Source organism: Pinus tabuliformis, chromosome 5_2 (assembly GCF_031772625.1).
Source record: "Pinus tabuliformis cultivar Carrire ecotype Pingquan chromosome 5_2, CPIR1, whole genome shotgun sequence".
Classification (NCBI taxonomy): domain Eukaryota; kingdom Viridiplantae; phylum Streptophyta; class Pinopsida; order Pinales; family Pinaceae; genus Pinus; species Pinus tabuliformis.
The window spans coordinates 329,296,116-329,306,274 of NC_142306.1; the positions used below are offsets into that span (position 1 = coordinate 329,296,116).

Genomic DNA, 10,159 nt, shown 5'->3' on the forward strand with positions numbered 1-10,159 from the left:
TCTCTACCTCTCTCACTCCTCTCCCTCTCTCTCTCTTCATTCCTCCTCTCCCCTCTCCTTCAGTTTATCTCAATCTCACCCTTGTCACTCCCCCTACCTCTCCACCTCTATCACTCTATGTCTTTGTTCTTCCCTCCCATATATATCTAGAGTTAATATATATTATGATATATTAATATAACAAATTTAATATTGTATTAATCCAAAGTTATTAAATTTAATAATATTAATATTATAATATATTAATATGAATATTATATTTAATAATAATAATAATAATAATAATCTTTTAATATTAATATTAGGGTTAATAATGTTTTTTTTTTGCATGGTATTAATAATAAATTGGCCCATGGTATTTGGTCCATAGGCTTTACCTAAATAAAACCTTTTTTTCTAGTGTTAGTAAGTATAAAGAGGTTTATGGAGTAAATATAAAAAAAAGGTTTTATTTATTTACCATACCTCTAGTTTATTTATATTTATATTTATTTATCATACCTCTTTTATTTACCATGGTATTTGGCCCTTAGGCTTGGTATATAATTAGATGTTGATTTCTAATCCTATTTGATATATTTTTATTTATTTACCATATCTCTTTATACTTCTTTTATATTTATTTATTTACTGTACGTCTTTTGTAAACATGGTTTTTGGCCCATGGTATTAATAATTATTTGTCACATGGTATTTGGCCCATAGGCTTCACTTATATATATATATATATATATATATATATATATATATATATATATATATATATATATATATATATCTGAATTTTTGTAAATATAAAGGGATTTATGGAGTAAATATAAAAAGAGATTTTATTTGTTTACCATACCTCTGGAGTAAATATATATAAAAAAGGTTTCATTTATTTACCACACATCTAGTTTTTTTTTTTTTTTTTTTTTTATTTACCATTCCTTTTTCTAGTGTTTGTAAACATCTTTATATTTTAAATGTATGTTGTGTTTATACATAATAATAATTAGATTTTTTTTTACATAAAGACAACATTAGATTAAAAATGTTAAATGTTAAACATTACATTTACATTTGCATTTATGTTTAAGTTTACATTTTTATGTGACCGCATTTTAAAAAATAATAATACTTTTTGTAAAAGAAAGAGTAAAATTAACCATTTTCCTATCGCTTTTATAATATAAATAAAAATATATTATATTATATTATATTTACTATTTTTTTTACAAATATATTTATAAGTATTAATGTATTATATTATATTATTTTTACTAAAAATATATACTATAATTATATTTATAAAAATACTTACGTAACATAAAAAAAAATTATATATCAAATTAGATTAGGAAAGAAAAACATTATAAGAGTATCTACATACCACATATTTGTTATCTATCAAATTATACTAATATATTATTTAATAGCAATAATAAATATTATTTCTTTTCACTTGAATAATCATATTAAGAAAATATATATATCTTTTTTTATGGAGTTTCAATATCAATAATAAATATTATTCCTAGTTATTTCCATAATTATTTAATACTTGATGTACTAATAATATATATAATCTAATATGTAAAATGACAGCTTTATATCGTTATTCGCTCATTTTTAATATTTAATTCTATATTTATATTTAGTATTTTATTTTACTTATTAAATAATCGAGATTTTTGTTTTTTTTTATCATAAAGTTTCAAAATAAAATGCAAAGTGAATAAAATTTATGTAAAAGTTCGCAAAAATTATTGATTTAACACATCGAACACCATTATTTTAATTCTATAGAACAAAGATTGAGTTTAAATGCTTTCCACAAAGATTGAGTTTAAATGCTTTCCACTGTGGGATATCGTGAAATATTTTTTTTTTTTTTTTTATATCAAATAATCTGAACCTTTCCAAACACTACGTCGGTGCAAATGGATTGTATTCAAATGATTTTTCAGTGAATTTATTTATTTATTTTAATGAAAGGAGAACAGAATAGACCAATCCTTAACCGGTCGCAAATGCTTTATTCGAGGAATAACTTCCATGACAATGGGCTGCTTTACTAGTGGCCAACCGAGAATCAAGGATGACCTAGAAGAGCACAAATTATAAAAGAAGTGTTCTTGCCTTCTCTTACGAAGTTGGCAGCTAACGGGACATTACAGTATAAACTTTGAATATTGAGTACTAGTACTTAGCAGAATAAATGAGAGAAAACTGGGATTCAGTGTTGAAGAATCCTCCTGCTTACTGGAAATTTATGAGTGATCAAAACGGCCTTTCTGCGGTGTTGATGTCTTCTGCATCTCCACCTTTCTGTCAGATGGTGATTTGCTTTTCTCTTCAGAGTTTCCATTCAGAGCTCCATTGGTTTTCAAGCCCACTTCTGGATCCAAACCAGTCCCAGTCTGTTGACATGTCTTTCTCTTTCTGTAACAGCAATATAATATCAATTGAGCCAATGTCAAGGGCACACCTATAATGTTGGGAATCTGCAACCAAGTCCAGAACACAAATATAAGATTTGCTAGTATTAATCTGCAACCAAGTCCAGAACACAAATATAAGATTTACTAGTATGATAATAACAGATTCATATAAATTTGTTAGCGCAGCTATATAAATTAAATGATTAGTCAAAATTGATAAACATACTGCAATAAAGATATCTCTGCCCAGAGCACCGTAAGTCATCCAGAAAAAGCTGTTAAAGAAAGAAAAGAATGACAAGTAGAAAGGCATGAACTCCACGCTCTTTGTTTTGATCACCAATTTCTGCACAAAATTCCAGTTATGCCATTCCAGTTATTTTTGTATGTTAAAATTTGTACAGAGGATGGTGAATATTATCATAGAGTGAATATATACTCACCATGACAACGAGTGGAGAGCTATACAGACCAATAGAGGAGGCTATTCCCACCATTCCAATCATGAACTTGCGGTGCTCATGATCATGAAGAGCAAAGGCTGATAAAACTGCTAGTACAGCGAACAACACCAGGGCTCCCACAAGCATCCTACCAACTCTTAGCTGAGATCATGATTCAACATAATGTTAATCAGGAACAAATATACACCAAGTTTCCCACAAGCATCCTACCTACTCTGAGCTGAGATAATGAAAAAAATGTTAATGAAGAACAAATACATAAATGAATAAATCTTAAATTGTCAATGATTTTTTTTTTTTTTTTTATAAATTAAATTGGGTTTACTTTAACTTTATTTCGCCTATTAATCAGTAAAATGCTATCACTAAAATTGGGTAAAACTAATGTAAAGCTAAATCCAACTTAAACACCCTTCTAATAATTTAATTCCCAAAAATAACTTCTATATCCATGAACCTTAAAATTTTCCATACAATTCATGAATATATTAGTTAAAAAAGAGTAAGATTATACCTTCATCTTAGGTGGAGCGAAAATGAGGTAAGTAATAATGGAAAAACACTCTGGAAAAATTCCAGCGCCATTAACAGTAACCACCAAGAAGTTCTCCCAACCATTACTGACCACAGGGAAGCCATACCATACATAGGTGAGGCAGTTGAAGAGAGCAATTACATAGGGTATGCATGAGTATTCCCCTACTTTCTTGTCTTTTATCACTTTAACAAATGTGAGACTGCATTGATCACAGAAATAATTTCAGTCATCCAAAACTTCATAGATTAATGAAATTCATTGCAAGCTTCTTGAACTGCAGGAATATAATGATTATACAAAGCAACTAACTGATCTATGATTATGATTACTTACACAGGTGATCCATACAGAAGCAAAGAGGTAGCATTTCCTGTCATATAGGTTTGAGAAATATCACATTAATTCCATGCAAACAAACAACAAAGAACTGAGCATCATCTCTGTAAAGTGCCATTGCAGAATATGGGACAAAGCAAAGCTTTCTTGTTTGTTTTCTTAATCTAAGAAAACACATAGAGACAAGGGGAAGGGCGATGGGGGCAAAAGAAGAGACAAACCCATAATTCCAACAGCCAGACGTAGATTCTTCTCCATCTTGTTCTTCCACAGAAATAATGTGATTCAAACAGAAATAACGGGTACCCTTCTGGAAGTCCCCGCTGCTTGCTGTGTTTCTAAGCAGAGACATGGCTATAGATTTATAGCTGCTTAGCCGGTGGTTGGCGAATTGACAGGAAAATAAAGTGACCCAAAAGAATCCAAAAAAGGAGGAGCCCACTCAATACTTTATCAATTACCATGGTTTTCGCTGTAACCAAACTGAAAGATAAAGAGAATATGAAATGTATAGCTGCACAAGTTGTGGAGATGGATCAATGTTTTCATGTATAAGACCAGGAATCAAATTGACAAGTAGAATAAAATTATTTTCAAAGGCTGCAAAATCAAGTCGGCAAGAATTCTATGGACTCAAATTCTAATGCTCAGCTGGTTTATAATTATAAAATAAGCTAATAGATACCACGTTCATAAAAATATTAACAAAAAAGCTGATTGTTGTTAATTAAAGCCACACATCTGACAGATTTGTCATGAAACCAGTCCCGATCCCATCTTTATAGAAAAAAATGTAGACAGGAAAATGAATTCCATTAAAATTCACATTTCAACGAACTAATTCGTCATGTTAGTGGGAAGTTAGTTGGAGATCATATATGAGTTCGAATGGCCCAATGCACCAGTTGAAATCCACTATATGAGTGGGAAGTTAGTCTGACTTCATATCTGAATTTAAATAGCTCAATGCATCATATGCAGATTGCAGTAAAGGTTTTTTATATGAGGAAATATATTAAAAATGATGTCTTGTCAACTGTGATTCAAGGCCAAAAAATAGAATTCTAACAGTTTCAGGTAAAGTAATAATATCTTATTTAAAAAAACATGTTGGTTAAAAATTATAAAAATAAAAGGAAAATGAGATATTTAAAAAGTTATAATCAAAAAATATTTTAAAAGTTTAAAATATAGAAATTAAAGAAAAAATCACAAAGCTAAAAATAAGAATGATATTTAAGTAAATAATATTGGATACTATTTTACTTATTATTAAATTAAGTATAATAAAATAGGTAGAAATTAAAAAAAAATACTTTTAAAATAAAGTAAAGTTATATCATTTTAAAGTGAAGTTATATTATTTTAAATTGAATTTAGACCCAGTTCATGTTTTTAAGTTGCAATTAAAAAAAATTAAGAAAGATTATTAATTTTATTACATAAATATAATAATAATTAACAATATTTTAAAATATTTATGTATGATTATTTATAGATTATGAAATTGGAAATGAAATTTAAAGACGAAATTATTTATACAATGAAATAAAAAGTAATTTTATTAATAGTTTAAAAGACAAAAAAAATATGGAAAAAATGTTTATATGATGAAATTAAGAAAATGTTTTTTTATTAATTAAAAAAAAAAAGTCTGCTCTATTTAGAAATAATTTCTTGTAAAATTGTGAAGTATTAATAATCTTAGAAAAATACAAATCCAAAAAATAGCTATAATACTAATATTAATAATAAGTACATATATCTATATCTTAAAAAAAATAAATAGAAGAAATAACTAGTTATGTATATAACAATATTTAAAAAAACAAAAAAATTCACCCCTATTTTAAACTTAGGATTATAAACTAATATACTTGATACAAGTTTAATGTAGGAATTGAATTTCTATAGAAAAATACTAACATTTAATCACCAAAAATAAATCCAATTGACAAGATACTTGTGTATATCTATCCTAAATCTTGATCTAAAGTAAACAAATTTCTTAAGGTGTAATTTTTGTATCATTTAATATGAAGAATTATCTCAAGAAATTTATTCTTTTATGTGCTAGATAGGTCATACTTAAGATACATCTACTAGATATTGTCAATCGAGTTTATTTCTAGCTAGTGGAAAAAATTATTATTATCCTCCTCGCATAAATAAATAAAAATTGATCTCCCTCATTGTTAAGATAAATATACATGATTATATTGTCAATTAAATTGATTTATAATGATTGGGAGAAATAATTATTAATTTTCTCATAAAAATTCAATTCTTATATTATTATAATAAAATCACAAGATTAAAAGATACCTTAAACTTCTGGAAGGGAGTAAAATGCATAGTTATATAAGAAAAACAAACTTGTATATTAACAATATTTTAAACGTATACGATCGACCTTTTAAAATACCTTGCAGATAAATGAATTGATCAAAGATTATAATTCTTTATAAAGTTACAAAAGCCCTTATCCATCCGTAGCAGTTCAATGATAAATCCAGAACAAATTTAGATGTATGATAAATCCAGAATAAATTCATGTCTCCTCCTCCGCAGTATGGCATAAATCCAGAATAGAATAGCTAATATTTTTTAATATAAAGAAACAATTATACGGCCTTCTCCGCCACTAAATCGTAACCATGACTCCATTATTTTAGCAATCAGAGAATCATAACTCTTTAGACCCATAAAATTCCTCATGGAATATGGAAGTTAATCTCAGAGATTGTAAACTGAAAGTAGGGTTCCCATTATAGTTTAGAGAATATACCTTCGTACTGTACACATGGGCTTAAAGTGGAACTTATAACAAATAAGTGGTGGCGTTGTGCGTTTTTTCTTGTCCATGCCCTTAAGTTTTCTCTTTATTCCGACCTTCTATGGCTTCCTGACGTATACCAGCCAGATTCTATATTTGTGTTTATTTAAAGAATAACTTCTCCATCAACGCAAAAATGCAACCTGCTTTCCAGTTGGGTCATACACTGCACGTAAAACAGGAACAATGGAATCAAAGAAGCCTCCTCTCCTGCACGTTTTTTGAAATCTATTGGAGGATGACAGATAAAAGTGGGAGCTCTGTAGCTCTGTATTCCAGGACTTGGGCTGCTTTTCAATCTTGTATTTCTTTCACTGATGTGACAGCTCCTGAAAAGGATGGGCTTGTTTGATTAGAGCAGAAGCCGCTGTCGTAGGGCACTGTGAATTTCATTTTTAGGTCAAGATTGCATGACAAAACACACAAGTCACTGTAATGTGTTCCCAAGTTAAACGAAAAAATCAAAATGTCTGTTCTCACGTTACCGTCTTATCAACAATTTCCACCCCATTGGAGAGCATATCATGCGATTAAGATTAAGATTAGATGCTCCAGAATTCCTATTCGGAAGGATGGCATAAAGCCTTTATCCCTAGCACTACCCACTAAGTCCAAGATTCCTATACCAGAGACTCTAAAATATGCCATACACGCGTTACTGTGCATGATATATTTTACATCCTTAATAACTTTGTATATGCAGGAATATTAGAGCACATTAATTCTAATGCTGTATGTAATCTAGCGAACCTAAAGGACTTGGGCCCCATTATTTTTTCATTTGAGTCAAGGGTCTCGTTTGTTTAGCACTAATGTCCCCATAAAAGTCGAGAATCTGATTTGTTTAGGATCAATATGCCCCCAAAAAGTCAAGAATCTGATTTATTTAGGACTAATATGCCCCCATAAAAGTCATTAATATAAAATAATAACTGACAAGATAATATAAAATAGTAACCCAGTGACACCCTTTAGTTCAAGTGTCACTTTAACTCAACTTATATGCTATAAAAAGGCTATACCAACTTTAAGTGATCGAATAATTTATACATTATGAATTTTCCTTATGTAAATATTAAACAATAAGTTTATGAAGATACTAACTAGTTTATAATCTCATGGAAAAAAGAGTGATATTAATATAATTTAAGGTATAAAATTAATAATGATGCTTTGTTTGGATTATCTCAAATTTATTTTAAGTTTATTTTCAAAACTTTTTAAAGGTAAATATTTCAATATTAATTTAAAATGAGTGTTTACCATGAGTGCTTTAAAAACCATTGGATTTAAAATCATAAAACAAATTAACATTCTCTAATTTGTACAAAGTGTATAATGCATGTAAATCATTCTCTCACTTACCATGTTTTTTTCAAAATATGGGTTGAGTGTAAGGCATTCATATAATGAATTATTAATTTTATTTATGTTGATTGATGCTTTACAGAAATTAGTAATAATAGACTTTGTCAATGAGTTTGCAACATTCTTCCATGTATCAAGTTTCTCCAACATTTCTTTATTGTGTTGAACCATGTCACTAACAAAATGGTATTGCACATCAATATGTTTTTTCTTGGAATGATAAGCAAGTTCTTTTTCAAAAAAAAATCACTTGAGTTGTCACAATGTAACAAAGCTAAAATCTAAACACAATCTTTGCAACCATATAATGTCCATACTTCCATGAGTAAAATCATGTACCTCTTGCTCATCCAATTTGTTGTTCCACCAAATAGGTTAAATACATAACCACTTATACATTTTATATGATCAAGATCCCTAGCCTAGTATATATAAACAAACCATTTGTATATATTTCTTTGTGGAGTCCAAGTCTTCCTCGGTAACAAATTGCATAATCCAAAGTGCCACTCAATTATCTAAAATCCCTCTTTACAATTTTCAAATGTTCATTCCTTGGTTTGGACATATACCTTGGTCTAATAATAGACCACAACATCCATTAGACTTCCAATAACACTTGCATAAGGAACACAAACATGTCTTTTACTTCATTTTGCACTTTAGAACATTGATTTTCCGATAAGCTTACAGCTATTGTAATAGAAATATAGATTGATATATATTCTTTCACATTAAAGATTTGCAATATTGTCTCAACAAATTTCCTCTATTTAAACCATAGTTTTATGTTTTCTTGACCGCTTTTAATTTCCAACGCCAAGTTTTTGCATATCCACTTTAGAAGACAAGTAAGAATTTCCATCATTGATAATTTTATTATTGTTTCTAATCAACAACATATCATCAATTTATATAATCTAAGCATAGAAATAAAATTATCACCAACTTGTTAAGAGTATATATAGTGATCAACTTTATTTCTTGATAAACCAAGTCCTAGTATGTAAGTATCAAACTTTTGATACCGCATTCTTGAGATTTTCCTAATCTATACAAACACTTCTTCAGTTTGCAAACCTACTTCTTATTTCATTCCACTACAAAACCTTTTGGTTGTTTCATGTGGATTTTTTCTTCATGATTTCCATGTAGGAATGTTAGTTTGCAAGAAATAAGGCTTAAGCATGCAATGTGTTATATATATGCATGGTGTTGATTTTTAGGGATCTTCTTATATGATAATTACCTCTAATGATATTCATTTAAATTCACTTGCATTCACATTAATAATTAAGAAATTACACAGAAGATCATCAAAAATATAAAAGGAATGATAGTAGAATCATAAAGAGACAACCACATAAGAAACATAAAACATTTTACCCTGGGAAATCCCACATGGGTAAAAAACCTAGCAACCTTTTCCTTAGAGAAATTGATTTGTTCAACATGAGATGCATCTAAGTAAAACCCTGTTGGACATGTTTTCTCAAGGTGTTGACATTGATGTCAACCTAGTAGTGTTGGTCTCATGATCCTATTGGTTTACTTAGGTGTTTGGAAATCTAGGCTTTATGATGATGTCTTGTCAACCTAGTATGTCTTCTTGAGGAGTCAACTAAAGAGTCAATTGTGGTGGAATTAATGCCAACAATGTTGGAGGCTTTGACATGATGATTATTTGAACAAGTTTGGATGTCTTGACATGATGTTCAAAGGCTTGACATGAGCTTGTAGAGGATCTACAAACTTGGGAGATGCTTAGAGAGGCAGATGGTTAGTTTCAGGAAGAGCTAGAGCAATTTGCATGAGCTTTTGGGCTAAAACCATAGTAGCGTAGGTCTCATGTGCAAAAACTATGTTATAATGCTAGTGCTAATTTCATTAGGGTGTGTTATAATGCACTTCTCGAAGGGACAACCAATGTTACCCTTTCTAGAGTCAGTTTTCAGGATTCTATGTGCATTCCAGCGAATTCCAGTGGCATAAACGAGGGTATTTGCACATGGTTTTTGGAAAATAGGTTAGATTTAAGTTAATCACCATTATAGAAGGTGATCAAGTCAAGAGAATGTGGATTAGTATTGTGTATTTATTGCATCCTCCATCAATCATAAAATGTCGGAGTGTGAAGTAGAAGGGGTTATATAGAGTGAGAGTGTATGAGATAGTTAGCTACAATTTTGTA

At 29.3% G+C, this 10,159-nt stretch overlaps 1 protein-coding gene across 1 annotated transcript; it reads right to left on the bottom strand.

The window, feature by feature from the left end:
- Positions 1–2,250: 2,250 nt before the first annotated feature.
- On the bottom strand, positions 2,251–4,129 carry LOC149158836 (bidirectional sugar transporter SWEET3b-like). Its single transcript, XM_089433393.1, has 6 exons — positions 3,986–4,129; positions 3,762–3,798; positions 3,405–3,627; positions 2,870–3,031; positions 2,653–2,772; positions 2,251–2,489 (listed from the first exon to the last, which is right to left on the bottom strand). Exons 1-6 carry the CDS (start codon positions 4,020–4,022, stop codon positions 2,256–2,258), a joined length of 813 nt encoding a protein of 270 aa, XP_089289519.1. The 5' UTR covers positions 4,023–4,129; the 3' UTR covers positions 2,251–2,255.
- Positions 4,130–10,159: the final 6,030 nt, after the last annotated feature.

Excerpts from the sequence above, each read along its gene's own strand:
- LOC149158836 (XM_089433393.1), bottom strand. The coding sequence starts at position 4,022 with ATGGAGAAGAATCTACGTCTGGCTGTTGGAATTATGG. Across the intron at positions 3,032-3,404 it reads TCGCTCCACCTAAGATGAAG|CTAAGAGTTGGTAGGATGCT; the intron begins GTATAATCTTAC and ends TCATGATCTCAG. Across the intron at positions 2,490-2,652 it reads GCAGAGATATCTTTATTGCA|ATTCCCAACATTATAGGTGT; the intron begins GTATGTTTATCA and ends ACTTGGTTGCAG.